At 38.6% G+C, this 25,106-nt stretch overlaps 1 protein-coding gene across 5 annotated transcripts in view; it reads left to right on the forward strand.

Annotated features, from left to right (window-relative positions):
- The window catches only part of arid4b (AT-rich interaction domain 4B), a 47,459-nt gene that overhangs the window by 19,744 nt on the left and 2,609 nt on the right, over nt 1-25,106 (forward strand). For 2 of the 5 annotated variants that reach the window (XM_077494386.1, XM_077494388.1), the window contains 19 exons: nt 1,435-1,500; nt 1,769-1,859; nt 3,901-3,980; nt 5,759-5,850; nt 10,641-10,782; nt 11,859-11,938; nt 14,179-14,255; nt 14,707-14,855; nt 14,943-15,015; nt 16,248-16,342; nt 16,453-16,550; nt 16,691-16,889; nt 17,785-18,008; nt 20,722-20,904; nt 21,747-21,831; nt 21,949-22,153; nt 22,231-23,421; nt 24,334-24,444; nt 24,565-24,789. In XM_077494386.1, the coding sequence (XP_077350512.1) occupies nt 1,435-1,500; nt 1,769-1,859; nt 3,901-3,980; nt 5,759-5,850; nt 10,641-10,782; nt 11,859-11,938; nt 14,179-14,255; nt 14,707-14,855; nt 14,943-15,015; nt 16,248-16,342; nt 16,453-16,550; nt 16,691-16,889; nt 17,785-18,008; nt 20,722-20,904; nt 21,747-21,831; nt 21,949-22,153; nt 22,231-23,421; nt 24,334-24,444; nt 24,565-24,789 (3,466 nt within the window). The remainder of the gene's footprint in view (nt 1-1,434; nt 1,501-1,768; nt 1,860-3,900; nt 3,981-5,758; nt 5,851-10,640; nt 10,783-11,858; nt 11,939-14,178; nt 14,256-14,706; nt 14,856-14,942; nt 15,016-16,247; nt 16,343-16,452; nt 16,551-16,690; nt 16,890-17,784; nt 18,009-20,721; nt 20,905-21,746; nt 21,832-21,948; nt 22,154-22,230; nt 23,422-24,333; nt 24,445-24,564; nt 24,790-25,106) is intronic. The other 3 variants (XM_077494387.1, XM_077494390.1, XM_077494389.1) reach the window with 3 other exon arrangements.

A 25,106-nucleotide genomic window follows, 5' to 3' on the forward strand; every position in this document is an offset into this window, starting at 1 on the left:
TATAACACAATTTAGCAATAAATGTGATAAAATATATGTATTTATGGGGGCTGGTGACTAGTTGTAATTTATAATGAACAAAATGGTCTTAGTCCAGAAGTTGCTACATGTTCCAAAATACTAATTGCTCTGAATTTGAAAATAAAATATATTGTTTCTGTCACCAATGTCCAACATGAAGCACTAACGCTATCTATTGGCAGACAATTACCTCAGCACAAATCTATGACTCAATATTTATTTGATTGTTTCACATTCCTTTTAACTGTTTAGTCTATCTTTTAATTCAAGTAACGTTATGAATTACTGACTATAAAATTACTCTTATCAATGAATTGAAAGATACAACCACATTGGTATTTGGTAACCATATTTGTCCATTTTTATGTTAATAGGCCTATGGAAAAACTTAAGAAATATATCATACATTTAGATCAGATTTGAGATTATAATTGTGAATTAACTATGGAAATCTTGTGATGAATTACGGTTAAAAATTGTGATTGACTGACAGTCCTAATATATAAATAGTATATGCATATATCATATTTATGTATGCATGTATATGATGAAACCCTGCAAAATGAACCTAAACAAAGAGAAGTGCCTCTACAGGTGATATGTTTATTTTTTATTTTTGGTTGCTGTTGCACCACAGTAGAGTTGAACATTGGCATAAATTATATGAAGAAGAATAATTCAAGAAGACTACATACGATATTTATTATGATTTGGTCAGGAGAAAAATGCAAATGATTTGAGTTGGTCCAAGAGTTTTAAAAGTTTCACTTAGGTCATATCAATAATTAGATCTTCTGAACTCGTGTTGAACTTAAAAGCTCCAGCGTTTGAACTAGAATCGAGTGAGATATCTGATTAAGTAGCGTCTGATGATTATAAGGTCATATTTATTAGATATAATTAGTAAGGATTCAGATGAGCATCAACTGGTGTCATTATTTATAGTCAGTTCGTATGAGTCTGTCCAACAGATTTTCTGCTCCTGGCAGCTTTTCCGATTTCACAGCGTGTTGGGTTTGCACCTTTTTGGTCTCAGTTTTACCAGCTGCATGATCAGATTATGATCTACTGCGGCTCACTTAGCAGAGGCTGCAGATGCAATGAATGTTGTGTAGTTGGGGGGGTGGGGGGGTTCTCTGACATTCAGACCTAAAATCTGCAACAGTTGGCGCCGGCAGATGTGGCCGTGACGTACAGTTGTCCACAGGGGGGGTCAGCGATAGCATAAAATTCTCACACTTGCACGGGCTGTAAAATGACACTTGCGTTTTAACTACAACTCAGTTGTCGTTGCATTCAAGTATCATAAAGGAAATGTTGACCATGAAAGGATGTTCTGATTTGACTATTCAGAATTGAGTCTCCATTTATTTAACTGACTGTTCTCTTCTCATTCTCCCTCATCTTCCTCAGGTGACCTTTAAATCAGATCTGTCCACAGCCGAGGTCCACGATGAAAGCATCAAAGGACCTCTAAAGGTGAGATGGGCTGGATGAAGAAGCGGACAGTCTCAAAACATCACGTATCGCGTTCTCATTTGTATGTTTTATTTTGATTCAAATGACATGGCATTATTTACTATTTATATTTCCAGAGCAGAGCCTGGCCTTTTTATTTAATTTCAGTAAATTACAACAATTGTAGCACTCTTAATAGCTTCATGTTACTTTCAAACACATGATGACATTTCCCATTAAAACACCAAAAGCTTTTTTCAGTTCAGTGTTATTTTTGGTTTTTCTTCAGGTGGGTGCGATTGTAGAAGTGAAAAATCAGGATGGAGTTTACCAGGAGGCCACAATCAATAAGCTGACCGACGCGAGTATTTACACCGTTGGTGAGTCATTATCATGAAAGTTATTCAAAGTGGAACATACGGATCATATAGACCTAAGACAGTTAGCATTTTGAATTTTCTAGCCACTTTTGTTGTTCAGTTTAAGACCAGTGCGAGTACAGAACTCTTAAGTACACTATTACTTTTGATACATAAAAAATCCCCCCAAAAACATTGACAGAAATTTTAAAGAAATACCTATATATCCCAATATAGCATTTTTCTTTAAAAATGCTTGAAATGAATGGCAATTTTCTATTCTTCTATTTTCTTATTCCTGATCATAAAATGGCCACAAAGTATCGCAATTGCGAGTATCGATACCTTGAAATACAGGGTGTTGGTTCGATATGACATATCGTGTCGGTACTCGTCCGTCCCTCCTTAATGCTGGCTCACAATTTAATATTTTGCACCAAACCTGTCATATTTTTGGTGCAAGGAACCATATTTGTTTACTTAAGTGTGTGTTCACAATGGATCTCTCACATCATAGTGTGATGCAATATAATGTTCTCTTGAACAGTCTGTGAATCAGCAAAAAAAAAAAAAAAAAAAAAAGAGAGAAATCAAATACAAGCCGAAAAAAACAAAGCAATATTATATACACATAATGCGATTAAATTTTTTTAATTGTAATTAATCACATGACTTCAAAAGTTTTCATATTCTTGTTAACATAAAAGTGGGGGGAAAATGTGTGGGGGGGGAATAGAAATATGGCTGCATCTTTTAGTCATTGATACAGTAATTTCATAATAGTTCATACAATTGGATTAAATTGAAAAACGAGTGATCACGCTTGATTTATGTTGAGGTAATTTTTCTGCCACTAGATGGCATAATTGCATTTGTAAGACATTGGTGAGAGCTCAGTAGATTTTTCTTTTCATATTAAGAGGTACTCTAATCTTGAACATGAAGTAACTTGTGAAATTCTTCACATTTTTTAAAATTGTAAAATACAACTTGACCCCAGTCCACAAATATATGCATTCTTATTAAATTTATTACTGCTAAATTTTGACGTGTCTGCTGCGTTGCAACTGGAATTCCCCAAGTGCGTACAAGCTTTACAAGTAAAGGCTGGTCATTAATCGCGCGGTAAAAAAAATTAGTGGTGTTAGAGGAACTTTTAAATTAACTCAAAATTAATGCACTAGTTTTGACATCCCTAATATATATATTTAAGTAAAAAAAAAGGAACAAAAGTAAAAAGTATTGCAATGTATACTAACTTTTTACGGTTGACATTCCATTTCCAAATATTTCCACGAATGACCTATGAAAGGTTAAGTTGAACAGTTGCCTCTTTGTATTCAGCTCAGATGGACTGCAATATTTACTCTCTTATTAGTCTACTTCTGCTCCCGGTCATGTCCTGAGGGACACGTCTGGCCATTTTTACACACTCACTGCTGCTCTTCTGTCAACTGTCTCTATTTGTTCATTAGTGCTGGGCAGAGTTATGTGCAACAGGCTTTTCCTCAAAAGCACCTGCCCGATTTCACCAAAAATTAGTTGCAGTGTGAGAAAACATTCATCATAATTAGCCTAAAGGAGAGTCATTTTTTTTTCTTATTGTGCAGCATGAGTTGTTAAAAGACTGGAAATTATGTGGGCGATCACATCTCAGCATTCAAAACCGTTTCAGTGTTACACAATTGAAAAAATAATGATGCTTAGATTGATTGATTGATATTGTGTTCTTTCTACCGTTGTAAGTTGTAACCAGCTCAACAGCCTTTGTCGCTGCCTGTTACTTAACAATGTCCTTGAGTCTTGTCTGATGTGTGTGGGTGTTGGGGGAATTATCTCAGCACACATTCTTGCTTTTCATTCATTTGTGGGAGAAGAATTGCATATGTCACAGCTGCAGATAGTAGCTAAAATCATTCAAGATTCTTTTTTTTTTTTTTTTTTAATAAACGTGCCAATAGTAGTATTGAACTTACTTACCTGAGTGTCATGTATTGATTGTGCATGATTCCTAGCACAGCAACACCATATACTATTGTTTTTTTCTTTGTCACCCCTACAGTGTTTGATGATGGCGACGAAAAAACCTTAAGGCGATCCTCCCTCTGCCTTAAGGGCGCCCGTCACTTTGCGGAGAGTGAGGCAAGTAACACTGACTCGCACCTTTCGTCAAAGCATCAACCCTCTTAGGACATGTTTTATATATTGTACATTTGTTGTTGTTTTTTTTCTTCTCAAAAACATCTCTTTCTTTCTTTCCAGTAATGGAATACACCTGTGTTAATTTTGACAAGAAATTTTGATTAATTTTAGTTATAGTCTTTTAACTCATTCACTACCAACCATTTTCACTAACGCAAACCCCTTCGCTCTCGGCTGTTTCACTGGATTTTGACTGATTTTGCAAGGCCTACAAAATATTGTGTTCTATTGATTTAAAAAAAAAAAAAATGGAACCTACCAAAAGAGTCACTACTTTAATAAAAAAAAAAGTACATATATTTCTATCTGTTTCCGTTTTGCAGCAATTAGCATTAGAATATAGCTAAGTTTCATCATTAAACAGCTTGTTTTCAACATCTCTTATACTCTGTAGCCACCTACTGGCCATGTTTGTAATTACTACCATTTCTTCACTCGTTCTCTGCAGTTAAGAGGCTGCATCAAAGCTTTCTGCATGCTGTAGTGTTAAAAACAAAACAAAAAAAACAAAACGTATGAATACGTCTTTGGGACACTTAAAACATTTAAAATAGAACGTATTTATACATTTTTGGCAGCAAATGTGTTAACTAAAATGAATTAAAATTTTAGTAATAATTTAGTCATCTGATTTTATTTTAGTTCTAATTCAATTTTAGTCGACGCAAATAAAGAGCTATTTTGGTCGACCAAAAAGAGCAATTTTAGTCAACTAAATTGACAGTTTAGTAGATATTTTCCTTCAGCATACATTTCAACTTTTATACAGTAAATTATAACACACCTGTTTGTAACTGTGGTTCTTCAACCCGCGTTTCATTCCTTCTGATTGGATTGTGTGAATTTTTGTCACTGTTATTTTCATTTTCGTTTATCATTGACAAAATTGTTAGTCAATTTTAGTTATCATTATAGTCTCAATTCTTAATTTTCATCAGAAAAAAAAAACATTTTGTGATGAAAATTTTTCATCGACGAAATAATCACTTAGCACAAATTCAATGTTTAAACCAGTCCTATACTGCTGTTGATGTTCAGCTCAGTGATATCAAATCAAAAATGTCAAACAAAAACACGGTACTGAGTAATCCATGTGATCCAAATTTTAAGGCTATTGACCTTCCAGTGTTTGGCAGATTGACAATCAGTATGCTTAGATACATTTTTGTGCATAAATAAAGCCATGTTATGCAGCCTGCCTTCATTTTTATGTCCCCAGTCTTATCTAAAAGCTGAATACCGAAAATCATTTTCAATGGCACACGAAGGCATGCTCACTTATCACCTTAGCCAGTGTTTGTATTTATATTATTTATTACCACAAATTTTGTTGAAATCTCCCCCATAGTCGCTCATAGGACTGTCAGAACCAAATACCCCTTCAAGCCACCAGAATTCCCCCCGTGTTGACCTATGACTTCATAAAATATGTATACAAGAGAGCTGGAGGCAGAACAGTGACAGCTACCAAACAGGGATTTTGACATTATGTGAATATGGGCTCCCAAAAAACAAGTACAGTTCTAACAAATACGCTGTGATTCACCGTATCAATTTTGGGCGATTCACCAAGGCTGTCATGACATAATGAATTCATTTAGTTCATGCCAGAGTCAAATCTTGTAGGTAACAACTGTGCTCGAGTCTGCCTAATTATCCCTAATGCCATGTAAGTGTACTGACTGTGTCCCTTTTGGTGTTGTTTGTCGCCTCTGCAGACACTTGACAGGCTCCCTCTCACCAATCCCGAGCACTTCGGCACACCTGTCATCGGCAAAAAGGGGAACAGGGGCCGACGATCCAACCCGATGTGAGTAAAGTCCTTTCCTCATTTTACATCACGTAAGCGTCAATCATTCAGACTGTGATGCAGATGGAAATGATGAGCGATGTTCCCTGCCAACCCACATTCTTCAGAAAGAGGCGCCCCCATTCTTTGTATGGTGATAGCAAAAGACTTGCTCTCATTTCCATTTCTTTCGAAAAAGCTCCTGAGGCCTACATCAGGAAACCCCACTCGCTTTTGAGTGGGTGTGTTATGTTCTGATATGTTCGCTCCAGACTGCAGTTTTCATGTGGGAATTGAAACTGCTTCGGGGTTTTGGCAATGGACATCACTGCGATTATAAGGAGGACACTCTACTTAATAATCTCATCCTGACACCACTGCTAATGGCATTGATGCAATATTGACTTGGAAGAGTCCCAGCTGCACTTTAGCACCTCTGGCTTGTCTTCCTCTTTGCTAAAATCTTTTTACGAGCATTAACAATACTGCCTGAAAAGAAATAACTGACAAAACCAGGGAAAAAAAAAACATTAATAGTTTTCAGATATTCTCTCAGATGACGGCGCGCACATCCAAACTTGGGTCAGCATCTACATTTATTTTTATGGAGCTTTACATGATTTGTTTTTTTTGACGCAAAGAAATACATTTCATGTTGTTTAACAATGTTGTTGCTCAGCAACTAATGGATATCTGGTGAGGTCGGCTGCAGGTTATTACCCCCCACAAGTGATGTTTTTACATTTATGTGCATATATGCAGGTAAAATAAAAATAAGAAAATGTTTGACTGATGATGGTGATGTTGCTAAAAATGACTAGTTGGTAAACAGGTCTGTTACAAAACATTTATTTATTTATTTACTGGTTTGGTCCATTACACGTCAGAATATTGATAAATATGTTGATCATTGTGTTCCAAGGTGAAAGCAGATGTTTGTACATGCATTATTTTGATTCAGCCAAATAACAGTCCGTCTGCTTTTATAGAGGACTAAAGAAGTGAGAATATTTACTGGTGGGAGGCTTAATTTCTGAGAATTGCACAATTTTTAGTCTCTGAAGTCTGAATGATTCATAATTGATTACCAAAAAATAGTTATCGATTATTTGATCATCAAAAATTATTTTTGTTATTATCATGGTTTTCAATTGAGCACCTCTACAATCAATATTTTCTGTGATGTGCTACAAAATACTCAGTTATTTGGTAAATTTTTATTTGGATAAAAAATATATATAATTCAGCCAATTCAATGCTAGTATGAGTACAGTACTCAACTTTTGAGTAGTAACAGATACCAATACCAAGGACTGAAAACACCAGTAATTTTGATACATACAACAATTTCCCCCCCAAACCAATGACAGATAATTTTAAAGAAAAATAATTTTAAAGACAGATATATCACAACATAGCATTTTTCCTTAAAATTGCATGAAATTAACGACAGTTTTCTGTTCTTCTAATTTCTAATTCCTGATAATAAAATGGTTCACAAGTACCGATACCTTGAAATAAGGTAGTGTATCGCCCTGATACCGATACCTAGTATTGGTATTTGCCCAAAACAACAATCAAGAGGCAAACAGTAGAAAATTTTCAAATATTGCAACTAGGCCTGCACAATATATCGTTTGAACATCGCAATCGCGAGATGTGCGGTTTTTATTTTTTTATAGCAAGCAAAAGTTTGTTTTGCCTCATAATAGTAGCAAGCTAGCGCTTGCCCCCCCCCCCCACACACTTTTTTTTTTTTTTTACTTTTTTTCTATTGATTACTCATGCCATGGAGACTTGAGTACAGTAAGATCTATATTTTTTGTATTTGCCACTTTCCTAAGACAAAATTTTTATTTAAAAAAAAATTACCTCCATTCATTCCAACGGTGACCAAATGCAATGCGTGTTTAACATTGTAAAGCGATTTGGGCACCAAAGCATTATATGAAAAGCAGTCTATTTATATGAATACAATAGTGTCATGGTGAGTTAAACAAATTCTTCCCAAACTGCTATTCAAGTCATATGGTGAAAATTCTTCCATTTTTAATATCGCAATATATATCGCAGACCCCCCCAAAAAAATTGCAATGTCAGTTTTTCCCAATATCGCGCAGCCCTACTTACAACCATAATTGTTAATAGCACACAGCAATGAATGTCGCAATTTTTAAAAATAATTCATGAGTCATCATTAAAAGTTTAAATATGGTTCATTTATGTTGAGTACTGTACAGCAGTGTTTCCCAAACCTGGTCCAGCCTGTTTTCTATGTCTCCCGATTCTAACGCATGTGAGGATCGTTATCGGGCTTCTCCAGAGCTTGCTAATGAGCTGTCATTGGAATCACCTGCGTTGCAAATAGAGAGACATTGAAAACAGGCTGGCTAGTGTGCCCTGAAGACCAGGGTTGAAAAACACTGCTGTACAGTATATACTACAGTAGTCACAAGACTTTATTTACTGTTCCACAGGTGTCAGACTATTTTTTTTAAGACGTCGCTGTTGGCTAAACTTCCCTTGCAGCAGATGACACATGAACTGTAGTTTCCCTTCATTGAGTTGCAAGTGTTTTGTTTATGGCTTTTGATTATGTGGTGTCGGAGTGGAAGTTATAATAGCAGCCAGGCACATTTATTGGTCTTAAGTCATGCCAGACGCGCGTTCATATCTTGTGTGTATACATAGATTAGCAAAGCAGGCCGAGTGATGCGTAACGAAAGGGTGGAGGATCTGTTTGCTTGCTGGTGCTGCTTTGTGTGATCACATTTAGAGGCATGTCAGGGCTGAATGAGCTGGCTCATCTATACAAAAATACTAATGACTGAACAGTCAGGAGTTACGTTCCGCTAAATACTGCTGAAAGGCTTAACTGAGGAGTTAGATGAGCTCTCTTACAACCACTGCAATACAAGTTGTTTTCATTGCATCATCGCTTTGGTTGGTCGTTACACAAGAACTACCTAATTGGTTCTTGTCGAGGCATAGGACACGCACTGAAGAAGAACCCATTACATTTTAGTGTCGATCCATATAAAAATGTTGATCCTTTTTAGGGCCCTGTAATATCGTTCAAAATATAATTCCGCAATTGTTGTTTTAAAGTAAAAATACGGGAGTACAGATAAGGCAGTACGGTGGTGAAATGGCCAGCACATCTGCCTCACAGTTCTAAGGTTCAGTGTTGGAATCTCAGGTCTGGCCTTCCTTTATGGAGTTCACATGTTCTCCCCCAGCTCGCGAGGATATCATCCAGGAACTCTGGATTTTTTCAGCATTCCAAAAACATGCATGTTAGTTTAATCAGGGATGTCAAACTCATTTTCGTGTCGGACCACATCGTGATTGTGGTTTCCCTCTGGGTGGTTGGTATGACTGTGAAAACCTTATACAGTGGAACCTCAGTCGAACTTAATTGGTTCCATGTGCCCGTTTGTAACCTGAAATGTTTATAAATGGAGGTGTAATGCTTCCCATTGAAATGAATGGAAAGGCTATCAATCTGTTCCAGACCCAAAATGAAGTTTAACTTCGCTTTTTTTTTTTTGTGTGCCAGTGTGTGTTTAAAAATAAATATAATTGAATATAGTGAAAACGCACAGTTCTAAAGAAACGCAACACTTTAAGAATGTGATGTATTGAATGTAGGTGGAAGTTCCATCTTGTAACATCCTTGGATGCTATTTTGACGACATTACATCAACATTAACCGTTCGTTGCTTAATTTAAGAAACTCAATTCATTAAATAGTATACAAAAACTGGACTTCCATATTAATCATTTGTGATTGGATGATCGAGGATGCAGAGGCAGAGCGTCGCCTACATATGCAAGGGAATTTTTATTTTACAGTAATAAGTTATGCATAATATTGTCTGATGGTTACACAGCGCTAGTCAATGGCAAGACTGTTCATATACTGCAAATAGTACTTCAATAGAGGTAATTTTTCTATAAATATTTTGTGCGCAACTTGAATTTGTCGTAAACAGACACATTCACAAATTGAGTTTACACTGTTAATATGCTGTATAATCATTTCAGCATATTATTATGTACACATTTTCCCACTGCAGTGGATTGTTAGATACACTACCATTGGAAAAATTAATTTGAGGTCACCGGGACGTTTATTTCATGAAAACACACCACAGTTGTGTTCAAATGTTTCAGGGACCCTTAGAAATGTCTTTATTTTTTAAAGAAAAGCTGAGTCATAACAAGGTCGAGGATGTATTTCTCATTAATTTAATGTTATCATCACTGGATAAAAAACAAAAAAAAATCAATGCTTTTCTAAAATAACTAAAATTTCTAAAGTAACCTCTGACTTTTGAACAGTATGTTGTAAACAGTAAATAAAAGTTTGAAATTAGGAGTCATAGAAAATTGTGGCTCGCCAATATTTCGTTATACAACTACAGTATTGAACAATTTATGTTAAGAAGGGATGTGGGTGGCAAATGCTTGTAATATCTGTTAAAAGTGAAGGACAATAGTAGTTTTGGTCAAGATGTTTTGCCAAAATGAACAAACAAACAAAGTAGACACACTTTATTGACTTTAGTGGGCTACTTATAGTAATAAGGCAAGCCAGATCTGGTACTGGGCCGAGAGTTTGACATGTTCTGGGGGTAGAGGGTGTCATTGTAACATGTTTTCTTGGGTGACATTTTATGTATCAAAAGTACTAGATGCGTGGTATTGATACGTCAGTACTCGTACTAGTAGCGGTCTGAGAAATAGTGGTAGTGAACGTCCTTTGTGTAACCATTAAGTGTTTGTTTGTTTGTTTTTTGGTCACACAGCCAAGAGGAAGACTTGTCGTCTTCCTCCAGTGAAGACGAGGAGAGTGATCAACGGCAGAATGCGGATCTTTTTGGCAAAGTGGTCTGCGTGGAGGGAGTGGCCATTGGCGATAAAAAGAAGACCACGTGGTATCCCGCATTGGTGAGCTCAGATCGACGTTATCGTCGGCATCCTTTGTTCCTTACATCAACCCTCTTATTTAGTTTTTTTTTTTTTTTTTTTTTTTTGCCTGTGAAAGAATGTCAGTGTTTGATTGTTCACATCCCAAAACAATACCAACTTTTTTTTTTTGCACTTAGAATTTGTAGTATTTGTACTTTCTTCACATGAAGAAATTCGACTGATACAGTCCAAAATGTTGTGCAAAAATAAAAAATTGCTTTCTGTTGTTTTAGACAGTTCATTGCCACCCACATTTAACTCTTGGGCAGCATAATCTGACAGTGAAACGGTGACAGGCCTCCTTTGTTTATGTAAGTTGAAGCTGGAGAATGGGAGAGGCTAGGAAAAGCTTCCCCTTTAACTGTGCACTCAGCAGAGCCCCGCCCACAGCGTTTGTTGTTGTTGGCCTGCTGTTGACCGAGCTCTGTGCTGCCTCCTTGTGACAGCCGAGAACTAAACTATACTTTGTTCTCATATTGCCAACCGTACAGCAGGTGAGGTGAGCACACTGGTAAATGTTATTTGCAAACAGGAGGTAAACAATGTGTGAAAATGAAATATAATGATGTACACTGATTTGCATGCTTGCCCTGTATCACATAAAAATCTGAGAAATGTTTTATTCCAAAACAAACATTGTCATTCCGTGTGGGGTGTTGTCATGAATACTGGCAGCAGCATGCAGACAGAAAAGTGTGATGAAATCATATTTCCATAAAGGCAGTGCTGCCTCCTTTGGGTTAGACTCTGACAGTGAAACAACTCTCACTGTTATGCGCCTCAACCGAAGTCAACAGCGGCGCCACATGCTGCGAGCGGCGCACAACCTTTGAACAACCTTTTTACCTCACTCTGCATCGCCATCGCTCGCTTGTCTCACAGACGGCGGAGTTTGGAATCCATCAATCGGCATGGCCTTCACGGACACATTTTTTGCTATGTTGTGACAACGCCAGATTCCTTCACTTCCTTATCTCATACACACGCACACACAGTCACACTCTGTCTGCTACCTCATCTGACCTCCGGATTGTCTCTTGTTTCTGCACACTCAGGTCACCTCCCCCGACTGCCATGATGACATCACAATGAAAAAGGAAAGCTTATTCGTACGCTCTTTCAAGGACGGAAAATTGTGAGTCTGAATTATTAATGACATTATCGTGAATATTTGACTAGTAGAATATTTGAGTGTGATAGTGATATGTTTGGCACATTTGAATTCGGCGTTAATGAATCATTTTGATGCCGTTTTAAACCATACATGTTATATTAATAGAGCGTGCATGCAACAGAAAATGCAATGCTTTGAGAGCAGCTTGGGGACAAACATGCTCCAATCATTACTGTGCATTTATGAAGGAAATTACTTACTTATAGCCAATTTGTTTAGATATGGTGGCAGATGCTATTACTGTCTCATTTCCAAGGTTGTCTGCTAGGGTTGTAACGATATCCAAAAGTCAAGATACCATAATTATCACAATATTGTGGGGAGGTTGGCGGTGTAAAAAAAAAAAAAAGTTCATGATTCAGTATAAAACTCATATTGGAAAAAAAACACAATATTGTGTTTTTGTACCGATTATTTTATTAGTTAATTAAGGATGCCAATAACCAATATTTGGAGCAGGTATTTACTTTCACTTAAAAGAGAAAATATTAGAATCCAAATGTAAACAAAAAAATACAAACTCAAATTTTTAACTTTGTTGATGTTTATTGAGCAACTTTTCAGATTTGCTAAATATTTGCCTTTTTTTCTTAGACAATAGAAATCTTTGTTTTAAAATTCGAACAAAGTTTAATTAAGGATCTTCCAGGGTCCGTGGCATATCTTAAAAAGTGCAATGCAATGAAAACTTAAACATGTAAATAGCTCTCTATTGTCTTCTACAGTAAATATTGTTTTCCCAAATTTAAAAATACTTGAAATGTTAAATTTTCACTTACAGGTATCTCAAAATGCTGTGGCCAAAACATGCCTAATTAAAAGTAAAATGCACTAATAAACAACCACCAGAGGGTGCTGGAACTGCACAAATGGAATACAACCTTTCCTTTTTGACAGATGTCATGTCACGATATTAAAAGCAGCATGACGACGATATAGTAACAGTTTTAATTTTGCAGTATTGCCATTATCCTTATATTCCTAGTGTCTAGTTTGTAAATGAACTCAAATGGCCCCTGAGTTGTGAAAGTTGGGTTTGTTTGTTTGCTCACTGCTACTTTACTTGAATTTCATTGTTGAAAGGGCAGCCAGGTTTCCTTATCGCGAGCCTTGCATCTGCAAGCCACAATACACCTCCTGTGTAAGTCATCACCTAATAATTATAGCACAGAAAGTGTGAAAAGACCTCTTATCGCGTGTGCGGTTAATAGTCAGGTGAAGGGTAGAGCCGATTAGAGGGAAGATAAATCACAGATGAAATTCGTGTTTTATTCTTGTCAGATATTATTGCACAGTAGCTGTTCTACTTCCTGTCGCTATTAGATTTTACCCACTGAAATCAGCGCAGTGTATCGAGGGCTGGATTCCAGAAATAATAATGCGAGAAGACGGGAAATCTATCTCTGTATTAATGAGATTTTCAAGGGTTGTTTCCTTCCAATCTGCCTGCTTTTTATGTGGAAGGAATAACAAGATGAAAGAGATGATCATGAATGTTTCTCCTTATTACAGCTGAGGACAACTTTGAGCTGTCAGCCACAAATCTTTTTTGTTGTCTCATTATTTATTTGCTGTGTAAAGAACCATTTGTTAAACTAAACAGAATATTTGCACCAGTTGATGCAGCCCGCACAGTCTCTATAATAAAGTACATTTGATACGGGTAAGAAGAATGAACCCCTTCACCTGCTTTCCACACGTTCAACAATGTTTCCACTTTGTTTTTTCGAGTAATCATTTACACAAGCCTCTTGTCGTCGACAAATCCCGAAGTGGTGCTAACTGCTTGTCGTCTATGTGCATTGTTTGCTGATGAGAGTTCACATCCATAAGCCTGCTGACCTCTTCAATGCGGCTCGCTCCCTTCCCAGAGAGTTTGGATCGCTGGCGATAAACGTGCTTTTCAGAAACAATGGCTTTTGAAAATATTTTTAGGGAAAGCAAGGTCACACATGCAGAGGGCAGATGGGGTGGAGGAGCGGGGGGGTCACAGAGTGGTTATTCATAGTTTGTCAGATTGTTACCTTGGCAACAATGGAAACAAGCTTTACTCCCTTTTTTTGGCAGCCTAACTTAATGCAATAGTAAAAAATGTGTATATGTATAATTTATTGCTGTGCTTGTTGGGCGAAAGCTGCTGGTATTTTTGATTGCTCGTCTCATAATCATGCAACTGATCAACGTCACTTTTTTCCCCCCAGTTACATGGTGCTACGGAAGGATGTTCGAGAGATTGACACAGATTGTCCCCCTAAGGCAGATGCAGGGCTGAAGCCAGGTGAGTTTAATTTCGGTGTACTATATTCAAGATGAGGCCATAAATCACAAACATTTAAAGGAATGACAGCAGACTTTCAGCATGAGTATTGAGTTTTTGAACAACAATAAGCAAAACACTTTTTAGGATCTGATTGTCTCGTTTACAAAAGCGTAAAACATTCTACAAAGGTTGTTTGATGCTGCTTACTCCCTCCGGTGACCTTTGACAGAATTATTCTGCACTGCAGTATATTTTGCTGTTAAATGACCTTATTAATGTTGCCCTTTGTGTGGTTGAAAAAGCCACAACCTCAACCACACTTGGGGCCGGGGGGATGTAAATCAAGGCTGAACAATGTGCTTGATTTGGAACATCTTGTTCCCATTTCATTTGTTGATAAAAAAAAAAAAAAAAGAAAAAAGAAAAAAAAAAAAGGCCAATCCCAACAATTCATGTGTGTGTTGAACAGTGCTGGATGCGGCCCTGGAGTTCCAGCAACAGTTGGTCATTCCCAGTACCTGGAAGACTGAAGTGAAAGAGGAAAGCTCCAGCAGTGAGGTGGATGATGATGACGAAGAGGAAGAACAGGAAGAAGATGCCAGTGGCGAAGAAGAAGAGGTAAAAGCCCGAGACACGACCGTGCTTGTTTTTCTACAAACTTCAAGTGGAAATCAGCCTCAAACAGTGTGATCTGCTGACTTTAAGGAGGAAGTGGAGCCATATCCCGAAGAGAGGGAGAACTTTCTTCAGCAGCTCTACAAGTTCATGGAAGACAGAAGTGAGTTGAAATCATCTGACATGGCTGATCGTTTTGTTTTTAGAAATATTGTAATTTAATATACGATTATGTTTTTCACGTACCTCGGACATGTATTTTTTTAACAAACACAAGCAATAAATTGATCCGTAAACAATAAACGATGAAAGAATCATTATATGTTAATGTTTTGATCTTCTAAGATACACTTATACTAAAGTGAAGGCAACTGAACCCTGAATTAATATGAAAGACTCTTTATCTATTTCAATTAGGGTTGCTAACCTAAACACATGAACTTGAAGTCTTCAAAAAGCTCACTCAAGTCAATAAACCACAAATAATGCAAACAAATCTGTGGTGTTATCAACCTTTCATGAAACAATGAAGCTTAAAGGCTACCGACCAACCAAAATGAAGCAGGCGTTTTTCTTTCTTTCTTTTTTTCACAGAACTGCAGAGTTTGTGATTTGAAAATCAGATTCTACTACATTGCGATGTCATTTTGAATTCAATTCATTGTTGAGCCATAGTTGAGGAAGCAAGTAAAATCTGTATTTTAACCTCTGCCTCATTTTCACATTGTTAACCCCTCTTTTTTTATTCGAATATTAACTAATTTGCTCCCAAAAACGTATAAATACGTTCTACTTTAAACATTACCATGCTCCCAAAGACGTATTTATGTTTTTTACATTTTTTTTAATGCTAGAACATAAAGAAGTCTTTGATGCAGCCTCTGAACTGAAGAGAATGCCTGAAGCAATGATGGTTATTACAGAAAGGGCCAGTAGGTGGCAGCAGAGTATAAGAGATCAACCAGGGCCATGTTTTTCCCCGCAGTTTTAAACAGATTTGTGAATAATAATGAAACTTAGCTATATTCTAATGCTAATTGCTGCAAAACTGAAACAGAAAGAACTGTACTTTTTTTTCTGATGAAAGAATATACTCTCATATTTCTTTTGATAGGTTCCATGTTTTTATAGCAATAGAACACAATATTGTGTGGGCCTTGCAAAATCAGTCAAAATCCAGTAAAACAGCCAGGAGCGAAGGGGGTTGCGTCAGTGAAAATGGCTGGGAGTGAATGAGTTAAAAGTTTCAACTGAAATGGACATACAGTATGCATCACTATTTGTGTCAGTCGGTAAATGCATGACAAACAAATTTTCTTGGTTGCACATTTTCTTGTTAAAGCTTAAGTGTTTGTTATGTTAGGGGTTGTTCATAATTTAGTATGTACTCCACAGGAACGCCCATTAACAAGCGGCCTGTTCTGGGTTATCGGAATCTCAACTTGTTTAAGCTCTATCGTCTGGTGAACAAACTGGGAGGCTTCGACAATGTGAGAGCCACGTCGACCGCAATGACTCTTTATTGCAGTTGGATCTTGGTAATTGTTTTCTTGTGGGCTAAATGCAGATGTAACGATCTGGTCTCTCCAATGTTACACAGATTGAAAGTGGCGCTGTTTGGAAGCAAATCTACCAGGACCTCGGAATCCCTGTGCTCAATTCAGCTGCGGGCTACAACGTCAAATGCGCTTACCGCAAGTATGTACAAGAGCTGCATTCACAACTCTGCGGGCCAAATGCTACTCGTTCCTGATATGCGCTCAGCAGTTTTGTTTTTTATTTTTTCACCAGTTCAGGACAATCTCTTTGCATCTGACATGAATTGTGCTTTCATGCAGGTACCTGTATGGCTTTGAGGAATACTGCACTTCCACCGCCATCACATTCAAGATGGACCTCCCTTTGAAGCAAGCGCCCAAGGGAGAGGTGACGTCTGCGGTCGAGGGAGGAATCGCAGCCCCCACATCGAGCAGCCCTGAAGAGCGGAAAGACCATGGGGATGGAGAACCAATCGGCGCGCAATCTGTCGTCTGCAAGGTGCAGTCACACTTTGGAATGGGTTCCAAATGCACGAAGGCTGCTCGATTATGGAAAAAAACAATAATCACGATTATTTTGACAATAATTTAAATCACAATTATTCAAATGATTTTTTTTTTTGGTACAAAACAAGAAAATGTTTAAATATTTTAAAATACTAAGGCCAATTAAAAAAATAGAAACACTATAATTATGTAAGCTCCTTTTGAACCAAACAGTATTTATTTATTTAGCTTGGCAAAATTAGGTGCAAAAGTATAACTTTAAACAACTCAAAAATTAGTATTAATCTTTTTTTTTTTTTTTTTTTTGATTATGCTGATTTTGTAATTGTGGAGTGTAATAATTGTGGGCATTCCCACATATGTTATTGTGATTTTTATTCTCCACACTTTTTTGCCGCGCAACAACTCTCACATAATACTTCCAATTTATACTGTTTCAACTAGCTTCAAAAATTGACGCCTCCCAGGGTATATATCGTCTGATTCCACATTAATTACAGTATTTGCACAATTTAACATTTAAAATAACATTTTCCCCATTCATTTTCAATGGAGTACACTTTCCACGCCCACTTACATCTATATAACTTATCATTACCAGGTGTCTGATACTGCTCGGTGGCACAGTTGGTAAAGTGCATTGTCCAGTAACCAGGAGTTAACAATTTCACAATATATCTCTCAATTTACTTCAGAAGCATTCCGCATGCATTCAAATCTTGACATTCAGCTTTGAACATTCAGCTTTGAGCATTCCCACGCAATTTCTCCAGAAATTGCACTTAGTCTAGTTGAAATTGCAATTGAATTTCGATGAATTGCACAACCCTAATAGCCACATTTCATTTGACAAGTGCTTTTATATTAAAAGCATCCCTCTCCCTCAGGAGGAGACACTTGAGTCGGTTCTCAACAAAAGTCAGTGCACATCTTCAAAAGCTGAGGGAAAGGACAGCAATGGAAGCAACACCTATGATGACGATGAGGAGGAGGAGGAGGATGAAGACAGCAGCCCCCACACAGAAGACGCAGATGAAGGCTCTTCAACGTCTCGCCTCGGAGCCGAGAGCATAAAACAGGAGCAGGACGAGGACCAGGAGAGCAAGTCTGGGTAGGTGCTTTGAAGGGATGACTCCTCAGGTAGGGTTGTTATAAAAAATAGTGTGGGTGGAATAGTCGCATTATTCAATGACTTACTTCAAAATATTAGCAGTGTGCTTTTGATAAAGACTAAAGATGTTGTCTTTCCACGGTGGCAGCACCTGAAGCCATCATTCAGACCGTGTATAGCACTAATTCCCAGTATATCCACAATCCACCTTGGCTTGCTAACTAGTGGAGAGAGAGGAAGGCTCCCCTCCCTCCTAAGCTCTTACCCACTGTGCTTTTATTATTAGTCATGGCTTAGTCTTCATCAGCTGGCAAAGGCAGCAAAGCCTGACTAGTACTTTTCACTTAGCATGCGTCACACTGCGCTCTGACTGTTTCTCTCCTGCTCAACAAATGACACGGCCTCTTGACTTCCACCCTGCCCCGATATCGACAAAGCGAGTTATCCTCTCCTCTTTTCTGACTACCTCATATTCAGCTTTAATAAATGTTCCGTGTGTTTGCGTGTGTGTGTGAGTGTGATTGTTGTCGCTGACGCTTTTGACCACTAGACGTGCTTTCTGTGTTGTTTTTGGTCATTAACATGTTGGCTGTCTTGTCGATGGGGCTTCTAGATTGAGGTGATGCATTTTGAGGCCTGACCTGGTTGTTGATCTCATACTTGGTCATTTTTCGAGGCTTTGCAGAACATTAAATTTTATTGACACAGCCGTGTTAACTTTTTTTGTTCAGTTGTATAGCAGTGCATTATGACACAAAGATGCAATGTCATAATGTCTTCAGTGTACTTTTTTATCATCAATGATTGTGCTGATTTGTCATGCGCTAAAACACGGAACTTGAAGTGCTTTTTTTGGGAAGGATTATCAGTCCTCTTTCATTTTTTATTTTTTGTCCACAACATTGGACAGTAGCGATGTTGACCTTTATTAGATAGTTAATGTGAAAAATCTCATCTCAAACCTAGTCTTAATTTATAATCTTTTTTGACATTTTAACGTTTCCCTGTAAATCATGATCCCACAATCCCTTTTAACAGGCCTGTTAAACTGATTCTGTTATGTTTTTACAGGCCGCCCATTTTTCTTGAAAGTGTTTTGTGTCCAGGCTTCAATTATTGTGCATTATTCTGCAGACTTATGAAAGTAAATGGAGCAAGTTGTGATTTCATCTAAGGGTGGGCGAATTGGGACGATACCTGGCTTTATTTCAAGGCATCAGGAACTAGAAATTAGAAGATAAGAAAATTAAACATTAAAGGGATACTTCACTTATTTAGCCCATTATAGCAGTAAAAAAAATAAAAATAAATCATATTTTGTCTGTAATTAATTTGATACTTTCATTATTTTTCACGTACAATTAGTACCTTTAAAAACAGATTTTGTAACTTGCTGTCAACTGAAAATGACATCACAAGGGCTCAGGTAACCAATCACAGCTCAGCTTGTGAATGTCACATGACCAAACCTAGAAAACAGGTGAGCTGTAATTGGTTACCTGAGCTCTTGTGATGTCATTTTCAGTCAATAGCAAGTTGCAAAACGTTTTTTTAAAGGTACTAATTGTACATGAAAAATAATGAAAATATCAAATTTATTATATGCAAAATATTAATGTTTGACTGCCAAAAATGGCTAAATAAGTAAAGTATCCCTTTAATTTCATGCAATTTTAAGGAAAAATGCTATATATAGTTCTTAAAATGAAAATTGTATGTATCAAAAGTACTAATGGTATTGGTGACGACTCGAGCTGAAAAAAGTGATATCACACATTCTTAATTTCATTTTAAATTACACATCCCGACATTGTTCTGTTTCTCCTGTCCAATCGTTCACTAACCCAGTTTTTACTCTTGCCTGAGCTTCTTTCTTTCATTCTTTTTTTTTTTTTTTTTAAATTAAATTCAAAGTAAAAAGAAAAACAAAGCACAACAATCAAAATTATTGGGACCAAATGATACTATCAAATGAAAGTATGTGTCTTTTTTTTTTTTTTTTTTTTTTCCTCTGGGTTTAAATATTTAGTTTAGTATTTAAAGAATGTACACTGCTTCTTTGCTCGTACCACTTGGTGCACAGATAAGCACATTTTAATTGTGCTATATCGAGTATAATGAGCTTCTTGCGGCAATCATTCGCTCTGAGGACTTTTTGGAGGGTTGTCAGAGCTGCTCTTCATGGCAGATAACAAAATTGAATGTTGCAGTCGCGCTTCAGGTTGCTGTGTTTGCCTGCCAAGTCGTGCTTTGCTGTGCTAACCTGCGGCTCTTGAGGCCCCTGTGGCCCCTGCGTCATTGCCACTTTAACCGGCACTCCTCCTTCACTGCCAGTAGACCCTCCAGCTTTGACGGTTCCTGACTGTTTCTCACTAGCTCCTCCTTGTGGCTGTTGTGTTCTCTACAAGCGTGTGAATGGCAATCCCAAGTTCGCTGTGTGCATCTAGGGCAGGATAGTTAGGATTATGGACATTCTATGAATGAAGTATTATGTTTGAAACATTCGAGTGCTGCAGTTCGGAAGGCTTAACATGTATTATTTAGTCTGTGGTACTGTAGATGAGGAATAGGAAGCTTATGAGACCTGTCAATTGGTTAGAATTGCGTCTGAAATTTGCTGATAGATTGCACCAAGGTGGGAGGCTGTGCGGGATTGTGTGGTTTTCTCTGGAGCAGACTAGGGACAGGAAGTGCTGAACTGTTTTTCTTGCAGGGATGACAACAGTCAGGAGGGGGAGGAAGGGGAAGAGTTTGAATGTTACCCCCCGGGGATGAAGGTGCAGGTGAGGTATGGGCGAGGCCGCAGTCTGAAGACGTACGAGGCCACTGTGAAAGAGGCAGACGTGGAGGGGGGAGAGGTGCTCTACCTGGTGCACTACTGTGGCTGGAACATCAGGTAAGACAGGACGTGGGGACAGTCACCTAACGTTTATATTCACCCTCAAACCAAATCACATCTTAACCTTCAAATTGGCTTGTGGGGGTTACCACTTCATGGATATCCCTGCACCAGTGACTAATGCATTCCTCCTCACAATTCTGCTTCATCTGATCCTGTTTCTTGGTCAGAGCTCACTGAGCCCTCTAGTGGCAGAAACAGAATTGGGCACGGGGTGGATGTGGAACCTTCCTCAGCTCCTCTTAGTGATTGAACCCCCTGTCTGTCCATCCCCCCTGGCTGTCTGAACGGACATGCTGAGCTTCTGTTTCATGCTTGGATCGACCACAAAGTGGTTCTAGTCAAATTCCTGTAGATCCTGCATTAGTGAGTTAGGCTAATCTCAGCAAGGCCAAGCAAAGTGCTGTTTGATATGCTCACCTCTACCTCCCCGCATCCCCAGTGGGCTAGGGTTAATGCAGTGTCAACTAGAGGGAAAAAAAAAACACACACACACACACATTTCATTGTCTCATTGTTGTCGTGTGATCCTGTGGTAATCTAACGACAATGGTTGTTCTCTGCATTGTGTATGTGTGTGATGTCGTGCAACTTTTCATTCTTGTCATATGACCCAATTAGCACCCTGTGTTCTGTTGGTTGTGGTTGTTGGTGTAAATCTGTTTCTCTCCTCATCGTAAGGATTTGTCCTGAAGGCGTTTTTGTATCACAGCAATGTTTTAGGCCAGACAGCGGAGGTGGCTGCGTGGTGGGTGGTGGTGTGATATTTTATTGCGCTACTTTCCAGGATGTGATTGACGAAAAACTATCTTTTGTGTTTTTTTTTACTTGCTCTTTAGATATGATGAATGGATCAAAGCAGACAAGATTGTTCGCCCAGCCAATAAGAATGTACCGAAAATAAAGCACCGTAAAAAAATAAAGGTACAACTTTTGCATCGCTTTTTATTTTGGGACTTGATGACATGAAGTAGATCCCTGATTTTATATTCAATTTTTTTTTTTTTTTTTTTTTTTTTTTTTTTTTTTTTTTTTTGACAGAACAAAGCTGAGCGGGAGCGAGACCGGTTGGAGAGGCTCAATGACCGAGACGTCCTCGGTCCTTCATCCAACCGTGTCCCTCGCTCGAAGTGTGACCTTGGTCAAGATGTCTTTTCCAAGCTGGACCAGGGTGAGGACCAAGGGACTCAGCAGCACTCCCCAGCCAAGTCGATCGAGATCACTTCCATCCTGAATGGTCTGCAAGGTAACAACACAAGCAATTCAAAACTCTTTCAGTCTCACCTGCGTAGAATGAAACAAGCTTTTTCTTTTCCATCCCAGCCTCTGAATTGTCCTCGGACGAGAGCGATCATGAGAGTGAGGGCGAGCACAACAAAGAAGACCGCGATACTTGCGAGGGCACGTCAGAACTTCAAAAAACCTCAGAATGGCGAGACAGTGGTACCCCACCAAATGGATCCAAACCTTCTGCAGTCTTAGGGAAGAACCTCGAGATAATCAGCGGGGAAGTAGGGAAGCGCAAACCGGATTTGATCGGGGAAGCAAGCACTAGGAAGAGGAAATCGGACGGTGCAGTAGAGAGGACCCCCAAAAAACAGTCCAAAGCTAAGAGAGCCACAAGGAGTGCAGACTGGTTGCCTGCAGGCTCGTCCAGGAAACTGGATGAGAGGAGTGCTGGTGCCATGGATGAGAGAGGGGCCTCATCTAGCAGCAGTTCGGATGATGAGGGGGCAGGTTCCCAGGCTGAGGGCAGCGAACGAGCCCACCCAAAAAGCAAAGGTTCCCCTTCCAAGAAGTACAATGGGACAAAGGAGAAGAGCAAATCCAGCAGACAAGCGGGATTCTGGGACATTCCTGAAAAGAGGGCCAAGATGTCTGGGAACGGAGAAGACAAGCCGGCTGTGCGCTCAAAAGGACAAAAAGACGTGTGGTCCAGCATCCAAGCGCAGTGGCCGAAGAAGACGCTAAAAGAGTTGTTCTCTGATTCGGACACAGAGGCCGCCAATTCTCCTCCGCCGCCTGTACCATCCAGCCTGGAAGATACAAGCGTTGAGCAGGAAGCAGGACCCGAGGACGACGCCTCGGAGGAGCACATTGAAAACGACAAACTGCAAGAGTTCCCGAGCAGCGGCAGCAACTCTGTGCTCAACACACCGCCCACCACGCCAGAATCCCCCTCAGGAAGAGGCAGTGCATTGGAAGACTGCGGCCCAGCACCGGCTCCTTCTCCGCCGGCGCCGCCCACGCCACCCGGTCTGCCTCCCGCGTCCACTTCTGCAAGTCTCCTGCCAGGGCTGGCGCAGGAGGAAGTGGCATGCCGGCGAAGCGAGAGCGACAGCAGCACAGTAGAAGTGGAGAGTCTGGGCGGGGAGCTACCAGATCTTCCGCGGGATGACGGGACCGGCTCGCCACCAAAAGTGTTTGATGCCCCGCTCTCCTCCAACAGCAGCAGCAGCTGCAGCTTGGAACTGAGTAGCAGCAGCCAGCATGAGAGCGAGCAGAAGTCCAAAGGTACAAAAAATGTGGAGGACCAAAACTGCAAAAATTTAAAATAAAATAAATGACTATATGTGAAAATAAAAACTGATACAAAAAAATATAATTGGAAAATTATGTAAAAAATAATATAAATGGAAATAAAAAGAACTATATGTATATATATATATATATATATATATATATATATATATATATATATATATATATATATATATATATATAATACATATATATATATATATATATATATAATACATTTGTATTTAATTTTTTAATTATTTTTAATATGTATTTATTGTCACTTTTAGTCATTTATTTATTAATTTAGTCATTTATTTATTTTTAATTTTGGCAGTTTGGTCCATACTGCCAAGTCAAACTGTTATTCAAATGTGGGGGCGGTCCTAAGCGTGTCTTGGGTTGGACTCCGCCCGTTGCAAACTGCCTGTCATTGGTTGAGTGAGCAGCTCAGGTAACAAGGACTGCCCCCTCATTTGAATAATATTTCGACTTGGCAGTATGGACCAAAACTGCCAAAAATTAAAAATAAATAAATGACTAAATAAATAAATAAATTACTAAAAGTGAATATAAAAACACACACATATACATATATACATATATACATATATATATATATATATATATATATATATATATATATATATATATATATATATATATATATATATATATATATTTTTTTTTTTTTTTTTTTTTTTTCAAATTGTATTTTTTTTTATCTGTTTTAATTTTCACTTTTAATCATTTATTTATTTTGTCATTTATTTATTTATAATTTGGGCAGTTTTGGTCCTCCATACAAAAAAAGCGTACTTTCCCTGATAATCTAGCGCAATCATAAGTACTCGCCCTTTGGCTGGCACATTGACCTCATTTTTTTTTTATACACTGTCATTGTAGCGTCTGTGAGTCAGAAACGGCAGAAAGAATCACAGACAGGCGGCGTCTCAAAGAAACACAAGCCAAACCGCAAGAGCCTTGGTGTGCCTCCCAAAAAGAATAGGAAAACAGGTAAACACAACTTGACACAAACTTGCTAAAACAAGTCCCTTTTACTTATTAATTAGCCTGCAGCGCACATCATGACAGACAGGTGGAGTGAATCTCAGACTTTACTCTTTTATCCTTCAGCCAACAGCAGTGACAGTGAAGACCAATCTCTCGCGGAAGGCTCCGCCAAACCAGCTGCCACCAAGAATGACACATCGGACGTCAAGGTTGCCGTTTCGCCTAAGTGTCGCGGCCGATCTCCCCCGTCAAGCCATAAGTACCACAAGCAGGGTGACGGAGATCACTCGCAGCACCGGGAAAACCATGGAAGATCGCCACGGGTTTACAAGTGGAGCTTCCAGATGTGTAAGTGTGGCCAATACCATCAATTGTCTGAAGGCCAGCTAACCCTCATCGACCGCAGTGTCTTATTCCGACTAGCTTGAACTCATCTATGGAATTGTTAGCTTTGTTAGATTAGGCCATTGTGTCACTGTGAACTGTCCTCCTGGCTTGGCATATTCCTATCTGTCTGCACTCTGGCACACATATCAGGTCATACATTGTCACATGAGCTAGGACAGATTATACCTTCTTCCGCATCCATCTGAAAAAGCTGTGGATTCGATCTTTCTGGCATCCAGTAAATACTTCAACAGAAAATATGCAGTCCTCTGCTCTTA

The sequence above is a fragment of the Festucalex cinctus genome, chromosome 14 (assembly GCF_051991245.1).
Source record: "Festucalex cinctus isolate MCC-2025b chromosome 14, RoL_Fcin_1.0, whole genome shotgun sequence".
In the NCBI taxonomy this organism is placed as follows: Eukaryota; Metazoa; Chordata; class Actinopteri; order Syngnathiformes; family Syngnathidae; genus Festucalex; species Festucalex cinctus.